Here is a 27,194-nt window from a genome sequence, read left to right on the forward strand (position 1 = left end):
ACATTGTTGAATCTTTCAGTCCAAAAGTTATTAGAAACACATCAAGGAAAGCATCTGCATCAGGCTGGAGGTTGTGTTGGCCCACAGAAAGTTACTGGAGCCAGTGTGAGGAGGGAATTCAAGGAAAAGAGAAAACTAAGAATTGTAGAATTCATATCTATGTGAAATCATGGTTGCAATAGAGAGATGGTAATAATATGTGAACGACAGTATACATTTTTATAGACTTTTATATACAAACACACACACACACAAACACACACACCGCCTCTAGCTCTGTCCACTAAGAGGACACAGAAGCAGCAACATCTTAACACTTGGTGTCCAAATCTTGGTTTCTTAATACTATACTCCACTAAAAGAAAGAAATGGCTGATTCGAGATCTGTGGAAGAAAAGCACCAAATGAGTTTGAAACATCTAGTTATGCTGTGTAGAAAGCAAGGAATGATAGGATATGTCCAAGGAATAATAGGTTATGTCACAAGGACACTGAAGCCAGCTTGAAGGGGCTCCCACTGATCAAACACCACTGTATTCCATCCTGGGTGAGAAAGTGAGACTCTGTATCAAAAAAAAAAAAAGAAGAAGAAGAAGAATTGCCATTTTGGCCAGGTGCAGTGGCTCATGCCAGTAATCTCAACACTTTGGGAGGCCAAGACAGGAGGACTGCTTGAGCTCAGGAGTTCAAGATTAGCCTGGGAAACATGGCGAGGCCCTGTCTCTACTAAAAATACAAAAAAGTAGCCAGGCATGGTTGTGTGTGCCTGTGGTCCCAGCTACTAGGGAAGCTGAGGTGACAGGATCACTTGAGCCTAGAGAGCAGAGGTTGAAATGTGCCAAGACTGCACTACTGCACTCCAGCCTGGGTGACAAAGCAAGACCCTGTCTTAAAATACAATACAGTACAATACAATACAATACAATTACAATACAACACAACACACACAACACAACACTTCCCTCTGCTTCACACCACTCCCAGAACTCCCTCAGGCTCACTTCAATTGTATCTAGGCATGCTGATTCAACGTGCTCTTTTTGGTAAGGCAAATAAAGTTAATTCTGGATATAGATAAGCACAGCTAGGACCTAATCAGAGGTTCTGTGGATTTAACTGATGAAAAAACAGCAAGGATCTGAGGCAATTTTGAGCTTTCCTGAAACATGCTTGTTTTTTAGGCAGTACTTGATCAACAACCCTCAGTTCTGATTACCAGGTCTCAGTCAAATCTAAGGATCCAAAAATCTAGACAATTTTACCCCCCAACAAGCTTGGTTCCTTTTTTGGAAAGCAGGCAATGCAGGAATCTTCCACAATTAACCTCTGGATGATTACTGAGCCCACCTCTTAGAGTGAGCACATTCCTAGTACAAAATGAATTTAACTATAGTTAATCTTTCTTTTCCACAACATACTTCCTTTCCCATTCCCTTGATAATCAAAGTTGACTTTCCTTTATACTGGAAGCTTTGTATTGCTTACAGTCCTACCTTCCTCACCATCCTGTTCAGCTGAGATCTAACTGTACCTAAAAACTCTAACCAAGTGACTGGTGGTCAGGACACTTAAAAATGATTTGTTTAAAAATGAAGCTAAAGCACACACTTCATCATGCTGACAATTATTTTTTATTTTTCTCTTTTTGAGACAGGGTCTTGCTCTCTCACCCAGGCTGGAGTGCATTGGTGTGATCAGAGCTCACTGCAGCCTTCAACTCCTGGACTCAAGCCATCTTCCTGCCTCAGCCTCCCAAGTAGCTGGAAACATAGGTGCATATCACCACACTCGTCTATTTTTCTATTTTTTTTTTTTTTTTTGTAGAGACAGAGTCTCATTATGTTGCCCAGGCTAGTCTCGAACTCTTGGTCTCAAGCAATCCTTCGGCCTTGGCCTCCCAAAGTGCCAGGGTTATAGGCGTGAGCCACCATGACCAGCCCATTGTGACAATTTTTAAAAGCATATACAGCAACTCACACTTCATCATAAAAATATTGCTATTTTTGTATTTTTCACAATCAAATTTCAAATTAGAGGGCAAGACCAGCGAAGTTGAAAAACATTTTTTCACCCTTTGGTATCCGGCACTTCTAAGAGTCAGGTCCAATCCTAAAATCATATACAACACTCAGTGAAGTACTTCACAGACCCATTGGCTTTATTACACTCGGTACATGACACCTGCAATTTTCTAAGTTCTTGACAACAATATGATCAACGAATCACAGTGGGTCATTGACTGTTACCAGTGATTAATAAAATATTTCTGTTTTTTTTTTTACTGGTGATAGTTTTTGAAAACTTTTTTTTTTTTTGAGATGGAGTCTCGCTGTCTCCCAGGCTGGAGTGCAGTGGCGCGATCTCGACTCACTGCAACCTCCGCCTCCTCCTGGGTTCACACTATTCTCCTGCCTCAGCCTCCCGAGTAGCTGGGACTACAGGCGCCCACCACCACGCCTGGCTAATTTTTTGTATTTTTAGTAGAGACAGGGTTTCACCATGTTAGCCAGGATGATCTCGATCTCCTGACCTTGTGATCCACCTGCCTCGGCCTCCCAAAGTGCTGGGATTACAGGCGTGAGCCACCGCGCCTGGCCTGAAGACCATTTTTTATTGCAATGTATCAGACATTTTCTCTATTAGCATTATTGATGGATTTTCTTGAGCTTTTCCGATGCTAATATAAAGGAACACATAAGGTCCCATTTACTTAAAAGTAGAAATGGAAAAAATAAATCCTTCCCCAAAAAATGTATGTACGAGGCTTTAGGGGGAAAAGGCGGGGGGGCGGGGAAAGTATGCATGAAGCTTTAGGCAAAATTAGCCTTTTTTGTGTTAACTGGTTTATTGTGGTTTTTGTTTTGTTTTGTTTTTTAAGACATGAGGTCTTGCTCTGTTGCCCAGGCTGGAGTGTACTGGTGTGATCACAGCTCACCACAGTCCTGAATTCCTGGACTCAAGTGATCCTCCTGCCTCAGCCTTCTGAGTAGGTGAGATTATATGCATGTACCACCGCGTTCAGCTAATTTTTTAATTTCTTGAAGTGAAAAGTTACCCAAGCTAGCCTTGAACTCCTGGCTTCAGGTGATCCTTCCACCCTAGCCTCTCAAAGTGCTGAGACTACAGGTGTAAATCATCACACCCTGCCCACGGTTGTGAATGATACAAATTTTAATGAGAAATGTGTATTAGAAATGTGAAAAAGAAAAGCAACATTGTTGCTTCTAAATAAAGCAGTAACAAAAATTATTTCCCCACACTACCCTAGAAGTAATGCCAATTTTCAATTCTAAAAGAGAATACAGCATTTTTTACAAAATCTTAAGTCATAAGAAGAAACTTTACCAACAAGGATAATAAATTAACCAGCAACAGTTATAAGAAAAAAATCACATGAAAGAATAAACTAAATACATCAGTAATTTCACACTAGGTTGTTCTCCATTTCTGCTGGGAAAAAAAATGTAGTATCCAAACACATTCTGTATTTTTTCAACTCAGATAAAAATATAAACTTTCAATCAATTTGTTTTAAATTAAATTACCATTAAATATTTCCAGCAAATGATCACAAATATATAAATGCAGAAGCTACCTCCAACATGTGGAATGATACTCACTTATCTTTTCCTTATCCTAGCACTGATAAACTGGCTCCTTCAAACTGACAGTTTTCCAGACATTCAAAAGGACAAAAAGGAAAATGCAAATATATCATCTGTCTAGCATCTATCTGGGGAGTAGGCAATTGTTTATTTAAGATCCCTGCGGGTCTAAATAACTAATGTCCCTTGCAATAAAGAATCATTAAAACAAATGCCAATTTTTTAACCCCTAAACACATTAACACTGCATTTATCTCTCTCTTTTCTGAACCAGTAAATTCAGCCAGGGATCGTCTATATGCCCAGTAAAAACTAATTAAATAAATCCTATTGAATGAATAAAAATAAGCCTATTGGCCCAAATCTTACACAAAACAAATATGGTTATGACTCAAATATTTCCCTAATATTAAAAAAGTACTAATTAATAATCTATATGGCTCTGATAAACAGATACTGTCTAATATTCTAGTAAATTCTGCAAAGTAGCAAACACCAGGCATATAAATTAGTGAACAGTATACTTAGTTCCTTTATTGAGCTAGTTTCAATTTTGATTTATTCATGTATGCTTTGCAGTACAGAGAAACAGCATATTGGAAACCAGAGTAATAATATTTTAACATACAAGAAGGGATACTGGGTGAAGGTGGAAGGATCACTTGAAGCCAGGATTTCAAGGCTTGTCTGAGCAATAGAGCAAGACCCTGTCTCTACAAAAATTTTAAAATTATCCAGGAATGGAGACACACACCTGTAATTCTGGCTACCTGAGTAGCTGAAGCAGGAGGATCACTCAAGCCCAGGAGTCCAAGGCTTAGTGATCTATGACTGTGCCACAGCACTCCAGCCTAGGAAACAGAGAAAGACCCTGTCTCAATTTAAAAAAAAAAGAAAAGAAAAGAAAACAGAAAGGATACTGTATTCTAGGTAATCAAATCTTTGCTGATGACTATAAAATTTCCAGATTTTGATATATTTACTAAAATCACTTTTGCTTTTATTTTCTTTGAAAACATGCAATAAAGGATATGTCTTATCCTCTGATGAATATCTTTTAATACTTATTAATTAGAAGATACAATTGTTGCTCTTAGACTAGTTCTTTTGGTTGACAAAATGCTGCATAAGCCAAGGTATGCTATTCAAATTAAAATTTGAAATTTGTACACCAAAAAAGTTTTGTATGTTAATTATAGTCTTAATAATGTATATTATTTCAAAATGCAAACAAATTATCAATTCCTATGGGTTATAAAATTATTTCAGTGGTAATATTTTCATAGAAAAAGCTTTGAGCTCATATAAACCTGTTAAGTTTTAACTCTGTTTCTGTGATAAGTATCTATTTTAGTTTCTCTTTAATTGTACCACATGTAAAATGTGTCTCATTTTAACATCAAAATTTCCAAATATCCACAAATGGAAATTTCCTTGAAGGTATCATGTGAATATATAACAGAAAATATGAGTGTCATAGCAGAAACCTCGTATTTTCTATCAAGTAAATTTTTTGTCCAACTGTAGGATAATGTAAGTGTTCTGAGCACATTTAAGATAGGGAAGATTAAGCTATGCTGTTCGGTAGGTTAGATGCATTAAATGCATTTTCAATTTTCGATATTTTCAACTAACAATGGTTTATAATGAGGTAACCCTATCATAAGTCAAGGAGCATCTATATTCTAGGTCACAAATGCATTTAACACAAAGCCTATTTTATAATAAGGTATTAGATATATCACATACTTTACTAGATACTGTATTGAAAGTGAAAAATAGAATGGTCATACAGATAACTTGATGTACAATTTTTACTGAATGTGTATTGCTTTCACACCATTATAAAGTCAAAAAATTGTTAAGTTGGAACCGTCTATATATTTATCTACTTCTTTTAATGGCAAATAACTTAAATCAAGAGACCCACCAAAAAGAAAACAAAAATGTATCAGTCAAAAAAAATATTGACAAGAGAGAGAGAACTATTTGGGGGGTTGGGTGGATTCCATGTGGAAATGAGTAGGCAAAAATATGTAAAGTGGGGCGGTAGAAGAGGACAATCAAAAACACTAGATTAGGTTAGATTTTTCTTATCAAGGTAGTAATGTTCATGGCATCAATTAACGGAATAAAACAGAAGCAATACACTGAAATGGAGAACCCATATGACAGTAACAAGAGCACAGTGAAAGAGGAAAAAGAAGAGTCAGATGTAGAAACCAAAATAAATGGTAAACAGAAAGACCATCATCACAAGGAAGACTTGAAATAACTGAAAAAGGAATAACTATTTTTTTTAATGGGGGTACAGTTGGGGGGGAGAAAAGTTTAAAATTCTAGTTCAAGATGAAAAAAAAATTGGTAACCATTTTAGAAACTCCATCAAAAATCATACAAAATTTAAGCAACAGAAAAATAAGATACATTATGAGCTGGATCAATGGTACAGGGTTTTGTAGATTTTGCCAATAAATACAACAGTCTTCAAGATAGCAAATTGTTTTGTAATTCTGCATATAGTTTTTCAAAGTATTTTAAATTACAATAAATTTACTGGAAAAAATACAATGGCTTCAGAGAGAAATGTATAATACTGTTACATGTAAAATATTACCCATATGTCTCAGCTGTTTATCTCTTCTGAAAACTCCGTAACTTAAATTTTAAAGAACAGACTTAAAAGCAATCAAAGGGTCCTATTTACTCTGTTCCCTAAACTGAAACTAGAGGGCAGTATGAGAAAATATTTTACTCAGTATACTCTGAATTTCTGAAATCACATTTGATTTGGGATGTTACTGAAAATTTTACTATAACTGAATTTAAAAGATGGCATGTAAATCATTTCATAGATATAATAACTATTGCATTTTCACAAAAGGTACTACTCTAGAAAAACCATAGTTGATTCTTTTTTTTTTTTTTTTTGAGACGGAGTCTCACTCTGCAACCCAGGCTGGAGTGCAGTGGCCGGATCTCAGCTCACTGCTGCAAGCTCCGCCTCTCGGGTTTTACGCCATTCGCCCGGCTCAGCCTCCCGAGTAGCTGGGACTACAGGCGCCCGCCATGTCGCCCGGCTAGTTTTTTTTTTTTTTTTGTATTTTTTTAGTAGAGGCGGGGTTTCACTATGTTAGCCAGGATGGTCTCGATTTCCTGACCTCGTGATCCGCCCGCCTCGGCCTCCCAAAGTGCTGGGATTACAGGCTTGAGCCACCGCGCCCGGCCATGATTCTTTTTTTTTAAAGGACTTTGGATGGGATGGAGAAGCGGAAATGTGCATACTCAGCTCCAAATGAATTATCAAATTATTTCTTCTCCAAAGGGGGGGGTAAAAAAAAGAGGCATCAGAGTATAATGGAACAATAAAAATGAAAAATTTGCTAGAGTTTCAGGCCCATTTTCCTTTGTAATTCTCACTGGGCCAGGGGAAACCAGCGAGGGAGAGAATGAGAGGGTATTTGAGAATTCTCTGTACTTCAAACTCAATTTTCCTGTAAACTTAAAACTGATCTAAAAAAGTCTATTAATTTTTGAAAAAAATTATATAATAAAAAGCAAGGCAGACAAAACTCTGATACAATTGCAGCTTTTGGTTTCAAAGTAGAAAAAAATTTCTAATTACTATTTTTCCTAAGAATATAAATAATACAAGACTATTAATTAAATTTTAGAAATACCACCTAAAGTAAATTTCGAAAATCAAAACTGTCAGTAGCCTAACTTCATGGAGAGCCAAATGACTTCATAATACACTTTCTTGCTTTCACCATGTAAAGAAGGTAGATAAGCCACTTGGTTGTAATTATATGGTACGTAAAGAATTGCATATAACTTTCTTTTACTTAATGTACTGAACATTTTCTCATCACTAAATACTATAAAATTAGTAAAAAACTAAACAGGTTTAAAACTTTTGATAAAATATATTTTTGTTAACACAAGTACAATAACAAAAAAAGAGAGAAGACAAAAGAAATAAACATAGTATTTGTTTCTAGGATATATGATTAGATAGTACACATCAAGGAAAAAAAGTTCCCAGCTACTGGACAGTAGCAATATCAAGTTTGGAAAAAACTCTCCAAGATACGCTAATTTGCCAAATAAAGTAGAACAGCAGAACAGAAGGCAAACCCTGGCCTGAGATATCCCAAAAGAAGTAACAGCATTATTTCTGTTCTCAATATAATCCACCAGGCCATTCCTTCAAAATTTCTTTATTTTTCATCAATCTCAACCTAGAATCATAAGATGAATGTTTTGGTGGGTACAATATCTTGTTATTAACCTTAAGAAACATCAAAATATCCAGAAGAAAACCACTGATACAGTAATATCCCCTTTGTTATACTTGGTCGTTTTAATACTGCACATTCTTCAAGTTTACCCCGTATCACCACAAAGCTTCCCATCATCGTATAGAATCTTGCATCCATATATATGCTTTTATACATGGAAAGAATGTAGAAGGAGAGATGGACAAAAATAAAATTGCTATAGGAGGAACTGAACCAGTATGACCATTGTTAGAATGATGTTACACTTCAGAGCAGCATTCCCTTCCAAGCCTCTAATTCAAAAAAAAAATGCCAAAAAAAAAAAAAGTATTGGATACTATATAAATATTTGACAACCAGTAACCATATTAAAAGATTATATGTCAACAAGACTTTCTAATTTAGGCCACTATCAATATACATCTTCTTAAGTGCAGGGAAAGAAAACAAAGGAAAAAAGTATTTTTATGAATCTATCATTCATCCATGCACTCATCTACCCAACTAGCAGCATCTCATCTACCACACAATATTAGGTTTGAGTGGAGAAAATACTAAAATCCTCAACTTAAGGTCTTTTAATTTTACTCAAATTTATTCAGAAAAGTAGTAAATAATCAACAGGATAAAAGCACAATGGATTCTAATGTGCCCTCAAATTTTAAGTTAATCAAAAATCCTAAGCTTTGCTAAAATGAGATCTAAAAACATTTTTGTTGAAATCACTGATAACTAGCTCACCTGGTGATTCTCCTCCCATATCTGAGGCTTGGGCTGAATCCACTGAGGAAACCACACTGACAGCATTGGTAGGTACGCTTGTAGTAAAGGTGGAAGGTGAGACTGCTGATTTTTTTGCTGCAACAATGACACTTCTGTAATAAAGAAAGTAAACAGATTGAAAGATACAAATTGATCTCTTGAATTAATTACATGAATTTCAAAACAGAAACTAGATAGCTAATTTATTTTTCTAATTTTTCTTTCTTATTTCAATTTGATGTACAATTTAGACTTTTCACCCAACATGAAATCTCTTCAATACTGTCCATTTTTATCTGCATTTCACTATGAAAATATAACAATCCATTTTAACATTTAAACTTATATTTACCACATAGTATTTTTAAAATTTAGGATTATCTTTAATTATCTAACAAATAAAATATAACCAAAAGTATTAAGGCAGAAAATTCAACGTTTCCACAAGAATTGTAAAGCACTGCTAATCTGAAATAATAAAACCTTAGAACTCTCATAAGCTTAAAAAAAAAGTAGATATAAGCAATTTGCTAACATGTATACAACCCAGTTTTTCATTTTTAAACCCCAAAGACTGCATCTTTTGATAATATATAAAAAAGTAATGCATAGGAATAAAAACTATATGCAAAAATATCAAATAATCCAAGTTCTTTATCTTGTACCTTACTCAAAGGCAGGTATTTATGATATACCAATTTCAATTAAAATGTAATACTTTATACCAAACAGTAACTAAAAGACCTTGTTAGTCATAACTTAAAAGGCATTTTTAATTGAAGTTGGCTCTATAAACATGCAAAAACTCAGTTAATGAGGTAAAGAGGACAGCTGATATATAATGCATTCCCACAGCAGTGCTTACTTTTAATTACCTGGTGTTAACCATAAGCCTGAAGTCTTCAACATTCAATTTATTTAATCACATCTTTTGTTGACAGTACTATAACTGCAAGCTTCAAGTATTCCCTTAATAGCTTTAAAGTATTCAGCTTCTAAACAAAGTAACTTAGGTACTTGATCCCAATACATGCATTCAAAAGTGAAAATTATGTAATTCCAATATTTTAATAATACATTTTTGTAGTTATTTTTAAAAACACACACACAAAGCAAAATAGGTTTCGTTTTACTTCAGTGCCTATCATGTGAGGGCCAAGACTGTTGCCAATTAAATCAAGTTCTCTTGTGCTAGGCATGGCTTATTCAATGTACTTGAGGGTAGCTGGTGTCACATCATTATAAGGGTGACTGCCAATGTTAACTATATACTAAAAAATAGAAGCAACAGCCACCTGAGCCCCCAATCCAAAATGGTGTGCTTAAATCATGGCAACTTATATCAGATGAAGATTATTGACTTAAGGGGGAGTAGATATGACGTGTGTGTGTGTGTGTGTGTGTGTGCATGCGTGCATGAATGTGTGTGTACGTGTGTGTTAGTGGTACCTTCAAAAACAATACGAAATGTAATTTGTAGTATTTCCTACTGGAAGGAGAAATTTAAAACCCACTGCTTAAGAAAATCACTGACTTCCAGCAATGTTTGTGCAGAGGAGGGAGGAAAAATATGAAGAATTTACTTTCACATTTGTTCACAAAAGAAAGAACCAGAAAGATCTAGTTTATTCATACGATAAGTAGGAACTGAATGGAGCAACAGAAAAGAACACTTAGAAAAGTGCAATTGCTTTTTCTATAATCAAAATGTAAGATATATACCTATCTATGCTATGACTCAACACTTTCATTTCTAGGAATTTCCTCAAGAAAGCTTATGTCCACAAAATATGTACACAATAATGTTCATATAGGCTTTATTTACAATAGGCAAAAGCCGGAAATAGCCCAAATGTCCTTTATGCAGATATAGAAAATTTTAAATGGTACTATGCTTCTGGAATGGAATATTATTCAGCAATAAAAGTTAACAAACTACTGATGAGTGAAATGAAAAGGTAACAAACAACATTGATGAATCTCAAAAGCATTATGTTGAATGAAGCCTTATACTAAGGAGTATATACTTTATGGGTTGGTTTTTTTTTTTTTTTAACATGCATGTCTAGAACAGGCAAAACTAATGTATGGTATACAAAGTCAGAATTAATAATTGCCTCTGGGGGCTATATAGGAACCAGAATTGGCTGGGACAGAGAACTTTCAAGACCAGTGATATCATGATGGGGACTTGGGGTTACACAAATGTATAAATTTGTCAAAACTCATCAAACGGTACACTTAAGGCTTGTGTCTTTCATTGTATGTAAATTTTAGATTTAAAAAACGGTATTGATCTCCAGTTAGAAAGTTGCATGCTAGCTGAAATATTTAATCACATTTATTTAATCACATCTTTTGTTGACAGTACTATAACTGCAAGCTTCAAGTATTCCCTTAATAGCTTTAAAGTATTCAGTGTCTAAACAAAGTAACTTAGATACTTGATCCCAACACAAGCATTCAAAAGTGAAAATTATGTAATTCCAATATTTTAATAATACATTTTGTAGTTTTTTTTTTAAAACACACACACAAAGCAAAATAGGTTTCGTTTTAAGAGTGAAGTGAACTGATATCTACAATTTTGAAGTACATTACAAAAATAAGATTGATTGATGGATACATGGTGAAGCAAACAGAGTTAAAAGCTAATTGTTGAATCTCAGTGATGGGTCTACAGGTGTTCACTATACAACTCTTTCAACTTTTCTGTTTGCCTGAATATTTTCATAATAAAACACTGGAAAACTGGTAACAGAACAGAATTTACTACAGCTGTTCCAAACATGCACAATCCCTATGTATTCAAGAGGACATGGCTAATTAAACTCAACAAACAAACTCAACTTCATTTCTAATCCTTCATCCTCTTGCTGTTAATGTCTCAGTCACAAATAAGGTCTTATTCTTTTATTCAGTTCAGGAAATATTTATTGTCCAAGATCTTTCACCTATTGTCAGGAATGACAGATCAGAAGTATGGCTTTCTACATGAATCTATATTTTGCATGTTCCTCACACACTTCTTCAACACGCTCTTACGGTTGCTAAGTGTGTTGTGTCATTTCACAACTCCAACCCTTTGTATATACGCCTCCTCTGCCAAGATGCCGTCTTCTTAATCCTGCTTGCTTGTTAGGTAATATAAAATTATAAATTCTAATAGCAGCTAAGATAAATGAAGCACTGACAATATGCCAAGAATTATTATTCAATTTTCAAAACAATCCTAAGGTACGTATTAATTCAATTTTTAGAAATTTTAAATCTAAACCTCAGAAAGGTAAAGTAATAACCAAAGTAAACAGTAGAACTACCATGCAAATCTAGGTTTATCTAACACCAGAGCCTCGAATTTGAACCATTTCCCCATGTTGACCTTTCTTAAAACTTTTGAGATATAATTCACATACCATTTAATTCACTAAAAATATACAATTAAGAGATTTTTAGTAGGCTCACAAAGTTGTACAATTATCACTACAATCATATTAACATTTAAACATAATTTTAGAATCATCTATAAGCAACAGTAATAAAGATCTCTAGCATATAAAATTATTTATAGACTACCATAAAATCACAAAAATATATCTGCTCATAAATTTTTAAAAGCTGCATTCTTTCACGTAGCTACATAATTAGTTCATAATAGAGAAATAAAATTCATCAATTTCCAAATTAACTGATTGATTCAAACCAATTCTAAGGAATTAACACAATACTGCTTCAGCTTAAGGCTACACAGAAACAAAGAAAAATCAAAGTTACAATAATCCCATTAAAAGGACATGAAGCAGTAGGTAGATTTTGAAATATTTTCATTGTCTTTACCAATCATTGTCATTATTATTACAAAGTTTCAGTGTAAAAGACTAAAATCTTCAACAGAGGAGATCTTTATCGTGTTTATCTTGTTAAATATAAGTATAAATCTAAATTAGTAAAGCATGTTCTACAGTTTACAAAAATAATCTAGAATTTTAAACTTACCAATAGTTAAGATTTATCATGCAAAAACTAAGCATTTATCTTTTTATACGATGCATTGGAAAACACAGAGAAAATGCAACATGCATTTGACAAAACTGAGACTTTACATGACAGGCAATGTGCTAGGGATATTTCTGGCACCTTTCTCAGGCTACAGCTCAAGTTTCTATTTAAGAAACAAATTGAAATCTTTTTTAATATTTAAGAACAATTATTGGAATTTTTTATATCTACATCAATTTTAGCAGAAAGTGCTTCAAACTTTTTAGCATAAGGAATTTGAAAGACAGACAGACAACCAATTATGCAAGCTAGTTTCCCAAATTGTCGATTATAAACCAAATACTAAAGAGATAAAAATTGTTATCATTTTTTTTCTTTATGAACTCACTATGAATACTTAATATTTGTGGGGCACCGTGCTTAAGAACATACACAAATTACCATATTTATATTTATGACAACCTTTGAAGTTAGTAGTATATATTATTATGCTAATTTTACAAATGAGAAAGAAGTAATTTTCCTAAAGTCCCACACAGAACAAATGAAAATACTGTTGCTGGATTTTTTCTTTCCCCTGAACAAGGGATACTCATTTCAAAGTTTCTTTTAATTTACTGGCAATAGGCAAATAGTAACAATGCCTTCCAGATCAATAAAGTTGAGAAGTTCCATTTCAGTATTATATCAGTTTCAAATATCACAAACCCTCACACAAATGCTATTTTATTTAACATACAAATAGTTCACTAAAGGAAAAAAGAGCATTTCAGCCTACCACTTTAGTCCCTAAGGATCCAGTTGAAAAGCCAGACCAGTCCTTGAACTTTATCAAGATAAATTCCTGGCATTCACTAATCATCAGAGAGGATCTTCAAATTAGATAAGAGCAAGAATTTTGGCATGGGAATGAACATAAACACCTTTGTGTTCACAAAGGCCCATAACCTGGCAGCCTTTCAGCAAGGTTTTATTCATGTAGCTGTTACTCTAAACTTTCCAGCTATTCCTTGGAAGTTGATAATACTTAAGATATGAGGAGAGTTGTGATTTCTGACATAGCATTCCTGAGATAAATACATGATCAGAGGGATGCTTTGAAATTCCCAAAGATATTCCACTAGCCCATGGCAGCATGAAAGTTTTTAAAAAGGTGCCTCTAACCAAGAAAAAAAGGGAGGGTAAAAAACAGAGCAGTTTCCTTGCCATCAGAGACTGTTAAATGAATACCAGACATGTCAAATTCTACAGAAGATCCTGGAAATTGCTACCATCAAAATTATCTGTTGTTTTCTACTTCAATAAACTCCTTAAAATGTATTATGCCTAAGCATGATTTCCTAAATATGTTCATGATCTACTCACTGAAGACATCAGTAAGGCACAAATTTAATTTCTACGATATTTAAAAAAGAAATAAATGCTAAAATATATAAAATTTGGATCATTAGTAAACAATGTAACTATATTAATAACACATATTAAATTTAAAAGTATAGCCTCACATATTTTTGAGTACTCAATCTCACATGAACAAATCTAAATAAATTGTAAAAATTGAGAATGGACAGGGCACAGTGGCTCACGCCTGGAATCCCAATGCTTTGGGAGGGCAATGCAGCCAGATCACTTGAAGCCAGGAGTTCAGGACCAGCCTGGGCAACACAGCAACACCTCATCTCTAAAAAAAAAATTTTAAATAGCTGGACATGTTGGTCACAGCTACTCGGGGGACTGAGGAAGAACGATCCCTTGATCCCACGAGTTTGAGGCTACAGTGAGCTATGACTGCCACTGCACTCCAGCCTGGGGGGCAGAGCAAGACACTGTCTCAAAAATAAAATAAATAAATAAAAATTGAGGACAGGCGCAGTGACTCATGCCTGTAATCCCAACACTTTGGATCACTTGAGGCCAGGAGTTTGAGACCAGTCTGGCCAACATGGCAAAACCCCATCTCTACTAAAAATACAAAAACTAGCTGGGCATGGTGGCACACACTGGTAATCACAGCTACTCTGGAGGCTGAGGCACAAGAATTGCTTAAACCTAGGAGGCGAGGTTGCAGTAAGCCAAGATCACACCACTGCACTTCAACCTGGGTGACAAAGTGAGACCACCTCAAAAAAAAAGAATAGCAAATTCCAAATTATACCAGACACAGCTTTTTCCATTTAAAAATACATGTCTTCAGTATCATTCTATACAGTGCTCTTTTACTCTTTAATGACTGCATAATATTTACTATGTTTTTCAAAAATAATACATGTAACCAAATCATTTATAGATTGGCAGCTATAAAAACCAACTTTCCACTATTATAAAACAATTTTGCTATAAAATGCAGCAAGGTAAATCATTCAAAAGAGACAGGTCGTTTAGTGTCACCATTTAATAGTAATAAGGCCATAAGCTATTACTTAACTCCTCTGTGACTGAGTTTCTACATCTTTAAAGTAGGAATAACGGCCGGGCGCGGTGGCTCAAGCCTGTAATCCTAGCACTTTGGGAGGCCGAGACGGGCGGATCACGAGGTCAGGAGATCGAGACCATCCTGGCTAACACAGTGAAACCCCGTCTCTACTAAAAAATACAAAAAACTAGCCGGGCGTGGTGGCGGGCGCCTGTAGTCCCAGCTACTCGGGAGGCTGAGGCAGGAGAATGGCGTGAACCCGGGAGGCGGAGCTTGCAGTGAGCTGAGATCCAGCCACTGCACTCCAGCCTGGGTGACAGAGCGAGACTCCGTTTCAAAAAAAAATAAAATAAAATAAAGTAGGAATAAAGATAGTTATCTATCTATTCTAAATGCATTTAGGGTAGAACTTCACAGACTAAAATAGGCAATTCCACCTGCAGAAAGCATTTTATACTTGGTTATTACTTCTGTATGAACTTCCAGAGTGGAAGTTTATATATTTTAATTTTTAATTAACATGCCAATTTACCTCCAATAAACTGTAGCAATATGCACTCTCACCAGTAAAAAAAAAAAAAAAAGTTTCCTCATATCCTCATAAATAACAGCTGTAATTTCTTAAAAAATCTCTGCTAATTTAATTGAGGGAAATTATATCACTCATTTCTTTTTAATCTCATGAGTACATAGTAGGTGTATATATTTATGGGGTACATTTAATATTTTGATACAGGCATGCAATCATAATCATATCAGAGTAAATGGGGTATCCATCACCTCAAGCAGTTATTTCTTTGTGCTACAAACATTCCAATTATACTCTTTTAGTTATTTTTTAACTGAATAGTAAATTATTGTTGACTGTAACCACTCTGTTGTACTTAAAAAAATAGATATTATTGATTCTATCTAACTATATTTTTGCACCCATTAACCATGTCGACTTCCCTCCTAGTCTACAGTACCCTTTCTACCCTTTGGTAACTCTCATTCTACCCTCTATTTCCAGGAGTTCAACTGTTTTAATTTTCAGCTCCCAAAAATGAATGAGAATATGTGAAGTTTGTCTTTCTGTGCCTGGCTTATTTCACTTAATATAATGATGTTCTCTACTTCCATTCATGTTGCAAATGACAAGACCTCATTATTTTTTATGACTGAATAGTATACCATTCTGTATATATACACCACATTTTCTTTATCCATTCATCTGTTCGTAGACACTTAGTTGCTTCCAAATCATGGCTATTTTGAATGGTGCTGCAATAAACATGGGAGTGCAGATATCTCTTCAATAAACGGAGTTCCTTGCTTTGGGGTATATACCTAACAGTGAAATTGCTGAAACACATACTAGTTCTATTTTTAGTTGTCTCGGGAACCTCCAAACTGTTTCCCATAGTGGTCATCGTAATTCACACTCTCACCAACAGTATATGAAGGTTCCCTTATCTCCACATCCTTGCCAACATTTGTTACTGCTTATCTTTTGGATATAAGCGATTTTAACTGGAGTGAGATGATATCTCATTGCTTTGATTTGCATTTCTCTGATCAATGATGTTGAGCACCTTGTCATAAAATCGTTTGACATTTGTATGTCTTTGAGAAATGTCTATTGAGATCTTTAGCCTAATAGTTATCACTTTAAAGTTATCATTTATCATTTTAATTAAATTTTTAAAGTTATCATTTAAAATTTATCAAATTTTAAAGTTATCATTTAAACATTAAATGATAAATTATTTAATTTAAAATTTAGTAGTATTTTTAAATTATTATTAATACATTTCTTCCTATAGAGTTAGTTGAGTCCCTTATATATTCTGGTTATTAAAACCCTTGTCAGTTAACCAGAATATATAAGGTTATTATATAATCCACAGTCTGTGGGTTGTCTCTTCAATTTGTTGATTGTTTTCTCTGCTATGCATAAGTTCTGTAGCTTGATGTGATCTCATCTGTCCATGTTTGCTTTCACTGCCTGTGCTTTTGGGGTATTACTCAAGAAATCTCCCCAGATTAATGTCCTGGAGAGTTTTTCCAATGATTTCTTTCAGTAGCTTCATAGTTTCAGGTCATAGATTTAAGTCTTTAATCCATTTTGAACTGATTTTTGTATACAGCAAGAGATAAAGGTATTCATTCTTCTGCATATGGACATACAGTTTACTCAGTACCACTGAGAAGACTGTCCTTTTCCCATTGCATGTTCTTGGCACCTTTGTCAAAAATTAGTTCACTTGTAGAAGAGATGTGTGGATTTATTTGAGTTCTCTATTCTGTTCCATTGGTCTATGTATCTGTTTTTATGACAGTATCATGCTGTTTTGGTTATCACGGCTCTGTAGCATAATTTGAAGTTTTGTTCTTTGCTCAAGATGGCTTTGGCTATTCTGAGTCTCTGTGATTCCATATAGTTTCTAGTAATATTTTTTTTATTTCTGTGAAGAATGTCATTGGTATTTTGATATAGATTGCATTGAATCTGTAGATTGCTTTGGGTAGCATGAACATTTTAACACTATTAATTATTCCAATCCATGAACATGAAATATCTTTCATTTTGGGGGTCCTTTTTAGTTTCTTGCATCAATGTTTTATAGCTGTCATTGAGGGATCTTTCACTTCTTTGGCTGTTTATTCCTAGGTATTTTACTTATAGCTATTGTAAATTGCATTGCTTTCTTGATCTCTTTTTCAGATTGCTCACTGTTAGCATATAGAAATGATACTATTTTTGTATGCTAATTTTTGTCATAAAACTGTACTGAATTTATCAGTTATAATACTTTTTTACGGACTCTTTTAAGTTTTTCTAAATATAAGATCATATCATCTGCAAACAACTGACTTCTTCATTTCCAATTTAAATGCCCTTTCTTTCTCTTGTCTGATTGCTTTACCTAGGACCTCCAGTACTATGTTGAATAAGAGTAATGAAAGTGGGCATCCTTGTTTCATTCCAGATCTTAGAGAAAAGGCTTTCAGTTTTTCTCTGTTCCAAATGATACTAGCTGTGGATCTGTTGTTTATGGCTTTTTATTGTGTTGAGGTATGTTCCCTCTATATGCAGTTTTTTGAGGGTTTTTATCATGAAGAAATAGTGAATTTTATCAAATGTTTTTCAGCAGCAATTGAAATGATCATATGGCTTTTGTCTTCCATCCTATTGATATGATGTATCACACTGATCAATTTGTGTATGCTCAGACATTCTTGCATCCCCAGAATAAATTCCACTCATTATGCATCAATTTTAAAAAAGTTTTTTTGAGACAGGGTCTTACTCTGTCACCCAGGCTGGGGTGCAGTGGCATGAACACAGCTCACTGTAGTGTCAAACTCATTGGGCTCCAGTGATCCTCCCACCTCAGCCTCCTGAGTAGCTGAGACTACAGGCACACATCACCATGCCCAGCTAGTCTTTTTATTTTAAAATCTCACCATGTTGCCCGGGCTAGTCTCAAATTCCTGGACTCAAGCAATCTTCCCACCTCAGCCCCACAAAATGCTGGAATTACAGGTGTGAGCCACTGCATCCAGACAAAAAGAAAAAAAGAAATTCATAAAATGAAAAATCTCAGAGGTTATGAAAATAAGTCAAAATATATCAAAAATTATACACACAAACACTTAGAAATAGTACATGGTACCATCTGCAGTTAAAAGAAATGTAAACAATGTAAATGTCAATTATTAAAGCATAACTGTATAAAAGTAACATTAATCCATACTATACTACTATAATAACTTCATAGCTACTTCCTGCCACAATTGCATTGAGCTCCACTATTGTGAGAATCACTTAAAATGCTGTGTGATGCTAGTCATCTCAGAGAACACAGTTAATCTCTTTTCTTTTGAGGGGACGGGGTGAGGAGTTTTGTTCTTGTTGGCCAGGCTCGAGTGCAATGGCGCGATTTTGGCTCACTGCAACCTCCACCTCCCAGGTTCAAGCGATTCTCCTGCCTCAGCCTCCCAAATACCTGGGATTACAGGCACCCGCCACCATACCTGGATAATCTTTTTGTATTTTTAGTAGAGACGGGGTTTCACCATGTTGGCTGGGCTAGTCTCGAACTGCTGACCCTCAAATGATCCACGCGCCTCAGCCTCCCAAAGTACTGGGAAGTTCACCTCTCCAGTAAACTGTGTATCACAGCAAAAGTGATCTCTCCCACTTCTCATATATTTTTCATCATGTTTAGTGCAATACTATAAACCTTTAATAACATAATGGGACTCATACAAAGTGCCACTGGCAATACTGGACATGCTCCCAAGGAGCAGGGAAAAGTCATGACATTATAAGAAAAAGTTGAATTGCTTGATATGTACTGTAGATTGAGGTCTGCAGCTGTGGTTGCCTGCCATTTCCAAAGAAATTAATCAAGCATAAGGACCACTGTAACAAAAGAAAGTTGGCAAAGTTGTTACTGCAGTAACACCAGGAGGCGGGAAAAAAAAATGCATTTTTTGTGAAATATCTTTATCTTGCACTGAAAATGCAGCTTTTATGTGGATGCAGGATTGCTATTATAAAGGCATACCTATAGACTCTAACATGATTTGAGAAAAACTGAAGTCATTATATGTCAACTTAAAGAAGAATCTAAAGCTAAATTTAATGCCAGTGAGGATGATCAAGATAACAGGAGAAGCAGCTTCTGCCAACCAAGAGGCAGCAGCTGAGTTCCTAGACATCATTAAGAAAAACATTGAGGAGAAAGGATCAGCCTGATCAGGTTTTTAATGCAGACAAAAGTAATCTATTTGGGGTAGGTGGGGGAAGCCACAAAGGATACTTATTAGCAAGGAAGAGAAGTGAGCACTAGGATTTATGGCAGGAAGAGACAGGCTAACTCTACTGTTTTGTGCAAAGGCAGTTAGGTTTATGATCAAGATTGCCCTTATCTATTAATATAAAGCTGCTAACCCCTGAGCCATGAAAGGAAAACACAAACACCAGCTGCAACTATGTTGGTTATACAAGAAGGCCTGGCCAACAAGAACCCTTTTTCTGGATTGGTTCCATTGAAACTTTGTCCCTAAAGTCAGGAAGTACCTTATCACCTTATCAGTAAGAGATTAACTTTTAAAGTTCTTTTGCTATTGGACAATGCCGCTGACCACCCAGAACTTCATAAGTTCAACACTGAGGGTGTTAAAGTGGTCTAACTGCCCTCAAACACAACTTCTCTAATTCCACCTCTAGAACAGGAGGTCACAAGGACCTTTATGGTTCATTACACATGGTATTCTTAGGAAACAACTGTCAACACTATGGAAGAGAACCCGACAGAACATCATAAAAGTCTAGAAGGATTATACCACTGAAGATCATTGTTATAGAAAAAGCTGTGGAAACCATCAAGTTTGAAACAATAAATTCCTCCTAGAGAAGACTGTGTCTAGGTGTTGTGCATGACTTCACAGGATTTCTGACAGAACTAATGAAGGAAATCATGAGAGATCATAGATATGACAAAAAGGTGAGGGATGAAGGGTTTCAAGATATGAATCTTGGAGAAATTGAAGAACTAACAGATACCACAACAACAGAGGGATCAACAGAGGGAAAACAACTTGATGGAAACAAGAATATCCAAACCACTATCAGATGAGGAAGACATAGAAGAAGCAGTACCAGAAAATGAACTGACATTAGACAATCTGGCAGAAGGATTCTAATGATTCAAGACTGCTTTTAACTTCTTTTATGACATGGACCCTTCTATGACACAGGCACTGAAACTAAAGCAAATGGTGAAAGAAGGGTTTGTACCACATAGAAACATGTTTAGACAAATAAAAAAGCAAAAAGGTCAGAAAGAAATTACAATGCATTTCTGTAAATTTACACCAAGTGTGTCTGCCTCTCCTGCTTTCCCTTTCACTTTCTCCACCTCTGCTACCTCAACTGCCTCTGAGATACTAAAATCAACCTCTTCTCTTCCTCCTCCTCAGCATACTCAACATGAAGACAAGAAAGATGAAGATCTTTATGATGATTTGCTTCCCCTGATGAACAGTAACATATTTCTTCTTATGATTTTTTTCTTTTCAGACAGAGTTTCGCTCTTGTTGCCCAGGCGAGAGTGCAATGGTGTGATCTCAGCTCATTGCAACCTCCGCCCCTCCCAGGTTCAAGCGATTCTCCTACCTCAGCCTCCGGAGTAGCCTGGATTACAGGCACATGCCACCATGCCCAGTTAATTTTTGTATTTTTAGTAGAGACTGGGTTTCACCATGTTGGTCAGGCTGGTCTCGAACTCCTGACCTCAGGTGATCCACCCACCTCAGCCTCCCAAAATGCTGGGATTACAGATGTGAGCCACCGCACCTGGCCTTTCTTATGATTTTCTTAATAACATGTTCTTTTTTTCTAGCTTACTTTACTGTAAGAGTACAGTATATAATACATATAACAATCAAAATATGTGTGAATCAACTGTTAATGTTCTCAGTAAAGTTTCTGATCAACATAAGCTATTGGAAGTTAAGTTCTGAGGGAGTGAAAAGTTATATGCGGATTTTTGGCTACACAGGGCGTCAGCATCCCTAATCGCCATGTTGTTCAAGGGTCAGATGTAGAAACATACCAAAATGAAAACCTATTTTCAGTACCTGTCAAAAGATCTGAACTGCACAGGTTGTTCCACAGACAGATCACCAAGGGCTCCAAGGCAGGCTGGTGGCAGAAGGGCAGGATCCACTGTGACTCCATCTGCTGGTATGTTAACCAAGCTTCGGAGAATGTCTTTCACATTGACATTTTTTGAAACCGAAACTGACGGCATAGCCTTAGTGTCCAACTCATTTCCTCTGTCATTTTTGGTTTCCGGAGACTTATTGACTTCTAAAGAAAGAGTAGATAGCACCTCACTGATTGCATCTGGGCCTGCACTGACTCCAGGAGGTGCTGTGTGAGGAGTTACTTCCACATGGCTTCCTAAACCAGTGGCTGTTTCTTCCCCAATGCCTGAGTCCCTCCTTCGAGCAGATGATGTGCTTTCAGATTCTTCCACTGATGCCGTAGTTAAAGTGCTGAATGCTGCTGGTGTGATTTCTATATCACACCCAGAAACAGAAGAAATAAACAAAAATTTAGTACTAATTTTTAAAAGGTATATTCAATCCTAATAGCTATCTACTGTTTTGAATTATGAAATACATCATGTTCTAAAAGAGTAAAACCTAATTACATATTCTATAAAATGTACTGAGTGGATATACCTATTATCAAGAGACATAGTATAATAAAATAAATAAATACTTGCAAAAATTATCTAAAGTAATGGGTAGCAATACAAGGTCGAAAGTCATTGGCCTATAAGAAAAAGTCTACAATCTCTGTGTGTGCATATGTGTGTGTGTGTGTGTGTGTGTGTGTGTGTGTGTCTGTTGCCCAGGCTGGAGTACAGTGCTATGATCTAGGCTCACTGTAGCCTTGACCTCTTAGGCTATCCTCCCACCTAAGACTCTCAAGTAGCTGAGACCCCAGGTGTGTGCCACCACATCTGGCTAATTTTTCTATTTTTTTGTAGAGATGAGGTTTCACCATGTTGCCCAGGCTAGTCTCGAACTCCTGAGCTCAAGCAATCTACCAGCCTAGGCCTCCCAAAAGTGCTAGGATTACAGGCATGCACCACCACGCCTGGCCCAAGTCCACAATCTTTAGGATAAAATAAAAAGCTCTACCTCAAATATGGTTACTGCAGCTGGAAAACTTGTTACCTCTTCTACAAGCATAAACAATTCAATGATCCTTAAAATCCAGTTCAACGAGGAATGCCTCCTTTTCTCTCTATTTAATTCTCACTCCCTTTAATCAGGGTTTCAACCCATTCTTGCAAAAATGGTCTTATCAAGGTCACCAAAAAATCTGCATCTTGCTAACTCCAATGGTCAGTTTTCAGTCCTAATAGGACTTCACATAACAGCAGCAGCTAATTATTCCCTCCAACTAGACAATGCTTCCTTTCCTCAGCTTGCAGAACACCATTCTCTTTTTGTTTTCCTTGTACTACCTCACTGATTGTTCCTTTTTAACATCTCTCACCTCTTTTTCTCCCTGATTTCTTAAGCTGGAGGGACACAAGGCTCAGTCCTTGTTCCTCTTATGTTCTCTATCTACATTTGGTCCCTTCATGATATCATTCATTCTCCAAGTTTTAAATACCACTATCCCCCCACCAAAAAAGTCAAACTATTAAATAAAACTGCTACCCTACAACTTATCTTACATGTCTAAAAATCATCTCAAACTCAACATGCTGAAAACTGAATTTCTTCTCTTTTCATCTTTCCCTGAAAATCTCTTTCACCTTTAATCTACTCCACTGTAGGCCGGGCGCGGTGGCTCAAGCCTGTAATCCCAGCACTTTGGGAGGCCGAGACGGGCGGATCATGAGGTCAGGAGATCGAGACCATCCTGGCTAACATGGTGAAACCCCGTCTCTACTAAAAATACAAAAACTAGCCGGGCGAGGTGGCGGGCGCCTGTAGTCCCAGCTACTCGGGAGGCTGAGGCAGGAGAATGGCGTAAACCCAGGAGGCGGAGCTTGCAGTGAGCTGAGATCTGGCCACTGCACTCCAGTCCGGGCGACAGAGCGAGACTCCGCCTCAAAAAAAAAAAAAAAAAAAAAAAATCTACTCCACCGTACCTTGTAATCATTTTTGACTACCTTTTTCATTCACACAATGCACACTTAATGTTTTAAAATCCTGTTTTTTCTACCACTAAGACATATCCAGAATCTGACTGCCTCTCACCATCTCCAGTTGCCAACCTAATCCATCCCACCATAATTTCTTGCCTCGATTACTGATTACTGCAATATCCTCCTAACTGGTTGTGGAGGAGGGTTGTTTCAATAATCCCACTGCCCCATGTCTCCTGGTACTCATCCCTTGATAAGCCCTTGAATCTGGACTAGGCTTGACTGCAAATAACCAACAGGATCTGGCAAAAGCAGCAGTGGGCCAGTGCTTGGCCCATATTTTAAGAAGGTCTGGCAGCTCTTGTATTCCCAGAATCTCTGAACATCTCTGTAAGAAGTGTGGCTTATTTCTGATCTACCTTGCTGGAAAGAACATGTAGAGAGATGATATGGAGACAGATATGCTCTCCAAACTAATGAAGGAAACCAGGAATTCATTTGAGAACAAGTATCAAGGCTGCAGACATATAATCCCAGCTCAGCTGTTTTAGTCAGTCAGTCTCAGCTCTCGGAGCCATCCCACCTGAGGCACTACATACACTATTAGAAAAGTCACCTTAGATTTTCCAGACCCAGCAAACAACATCTGAAACAGGGATAAACCATGCCCACTGTGCCCTATCCAAATATAACTCAAGGAATCATGTAAGAAAGATTAAAATGGTTGTAGTCTTAGGCCACTAAGCTGCAGGGTAAGGTGGTAAACAGCAGTACCTGACACTGATTATCCTTGCCCTCTATAACCTCTACACAGGATATAGAGTTACTTTTTTTTTTTTTTTTGGAAACGGAGTCTCACTCTGTCACCCAGGCTGGAGTGCTGGAGTGGGATCTCTGCTCACTGCAACTTTTGCCTCCCAGGTTCAAGGGTTCAAGCAATTCTCCTGCCTCAGCCTCCTAAGTAGCTGGGATTACAGGCACCCACCACCACGCCCAGCTAATTTTTTGTATTTTTAGTAGAGATAGGGTTTTACCATGTTGGCCAGGCTGATCTCCAACTCCTGACCTCACGTGATCCAGCTGCCTCAGCTTCCCAAAGTGCTGGATTACTGGCGTGAGCCACCACGCCCAGCCCGGAGGTATTTTTAAAAACATAAACTGTAACTCCTGTACTCAAAACCCTCCAATGAGCTCTCATTTCCCTCAGAGAAAAATCCATACCCAATAACTCCTGGTCATTCCTTATATTTTTACCCTGCTTATTATTTTCTTTTCTTTCTTTTTTTTTTTTAAGCACTTTTACCACCTTCTAAAATACTACACAATTTACTTATAACATGTACATATTTTTTATCTCCTCCCATTAGAATATAAGCTCCATAAGAACATTGATTTTTTTGTTTTGTTTTAGTCATGAATATATACCCAAGTAACCAGTAGATATTGAATGAATGTCGAGTGAATAATAAATTGCCTCCTTTGGGTGGCAGCTACTTCTATAACTGCAACAGTTACTTAACTAACTATACTTTTATAACTGGCAGCTACTTTTAAAACTCCAGTTATTGTAGTTACTTGTTAACAAGTCTGTCTCCTGTAAGAGAATAGTAGTGATTCTTCACAGCAAATTAAGTCAGTAAAATTTTTCGACTCTTTACTTGTATAAGATACCATTTTCTGACTTACCTTTAATTAGATGGTTCATTTAAAGAACAAAAAAATCCCAGCTGCAATTAATTACATGATATTTAAGCCAAAACATTTAGTTAATAATAAAAATATATGTATGCTCTCACGTAATTTACACATAAATGGATTTAAATTCCAGTATCAATATTTTAACCATCAAAAGTAAGTAACATTTATTTGAAATTTGGTACAAAGGAATAGAAAATGCAAACTTACCAGAAAGTGATACATTCCCATTTTCACTGCCAGTTTCCGTAAATGACTGGCTATGCCTTTCATTTTGGGGTTCCAAAATGTCTCTGTACTTGGAGACCATAAGAACAGAGATAAAGTATACTACTGCCAAGGCTAAAAATTGAGCTTGTTTGCTATCCTCCTGGGAAAAAAAAATTAAAGAAGTTGATTATGTAACCATAAAATAACATAATTACATTTTACATCACAACGTTTAAATACAAAACATATTCACAAATCTTTCAATATACACAGAAAAGACATACCTATATAAATAATAAATTTATTAATAAACTTACTTGAGCAAACATTAGGCAAAGACTCTTAGAGAAATGTCTTTAAATGAGAGGTTTTATACTTGCAAAACATGGAGAGAAGCTAGCTCATTTTTAAAAATTATTCAATCTAAAGACGTATGTCCTAATACACACTATAATGTTAATCAAACAAATAGTAATTATAACTACATGAAACAAGTCAGATGCAGTGGCTCATCCCTGTAATCCCAGTACTTTGGGGGGCCAAACCAGGCAGATCACTTAAGGTCAGGAGTTTGAGACCAGCCTGGCCAACATAGTGAAACCCCATCTCTACTAAAAATATAAAAATTAGCCAGGTGTGGTGGCACATGCCTGTAATCCCAGCTACTCAGGAGCCTGAGGTGGGAGAATGGCTTGAACCCAGGAGGCAGAGGTTGCAGTGAGCCAAGATCGCATCACTGCACTCCAGTCTTGGTGACAGAGTAAGACTCCACCTCAATACATACATACATACATACATATATATGTACATACATACATGACGATATGAGGATAACTGGTTATTATTATCTATAATCATAAAAGCTAAAATACATAAAATATCACCATAAAAGTGCTAAAAAATAAACATGCAGGAGAAAAAAAAAGAAGCTATTAGATACAGAATATGATGTCAAAGGAATTCCTTCTTTTCTTTTTTGAGACAGGGTCCTACTCCATCGTCCAGGCTGCAGTACAATGGCACAATCATAGCTCACTGTACCCCTGAACTCCCGTGCTCAAGAGATCTTCTCGCCTCAGCCTCCTGAGTAGCTAGGACTACAGGAATACACCACCACACACAGTTAATTTTTGTTTTTTAATTTCTTGAAGAGACAGGTTCTTGTTATGTAGCTCAGGCTGGTCTCCAACTCCTAGCCTCAAGCAATCCTCCTGACTTGGCCTCCCAAAGCACTGGGATTATAGGTGTGAGCTCCCACACCTGACCACAAAGAAATTTTTGAGAGTATTTTAAACAGTACAAACAATTATGTATCAGGATTAAAAATAAAGTATGAGAAAGTAGACAAATTAGACTGACCTCTTGAAGGGCCTAGGCTCCATTCTAGCTCTACCGGTCACCTATGTATCTGTATATCACTGACCTCTTCATCTAGTCAAATTCCCCATCTTCAAGGAGAACCTACACACATCACTATTCTACGAACTTTCCCAAATAGGTTTGAACTTGTTAATTTAAAGAAAAAACTCAAGGTTATGCATCAAACTCTGAAAAGTAAAGG

At 36.3% G+C, this 27,194-nt stretch overlaps 1 protein-coding gene across 3 annotated transcripts in view; it reads right to left on the minus strand.

The window, feature by feature from the left end:
- Positions 1-27,194, minus strand: part of LRBA (LPS responsive beige-like anchor protein) — a 787,299-nt gene that overhangs the window by 578,793 nt on the left and 181,312 nt on the right. For all 3 annotated transcript variants that reach the window (XM_033215458.1, XM_033215456.1, XM_033215457.1), the window contains exons 29-31: positions 25,634-25,793; positions 21,693-22,134; positions 8,627-8,760 (exon numbers count right to left, since the gene is read on the minus strand). In XM_033215458.1, the coding sequence (XP_033071349.1) occupies positions 8,627-8,760; positions 21,693-22,134; positions 25,634-25,793 (736 nt within the window). The remainder of the gene's footprint in view (positions 1-8,626; positions 8,761-21,692; positions 22,135-25,633; positions 25,794-27,194) is intronic.

This window comes from Trachypithecus francoisi, unplaced genomic scaffold (genome assembly GCF_009764315.1).
Source record: "Trachypithecus francoisi isolate TF-2019V2 unplaced genomic scaffold, Tfra_2.0 Lachesis_group1, whole genome shotgun sequence".
Lineage (NCBI taxonomy): Eukaryota > Metazoa > Chordata > Mammalia > Primates > Cercopithecidae > Trachypithecus > Trachypithecus francoisi.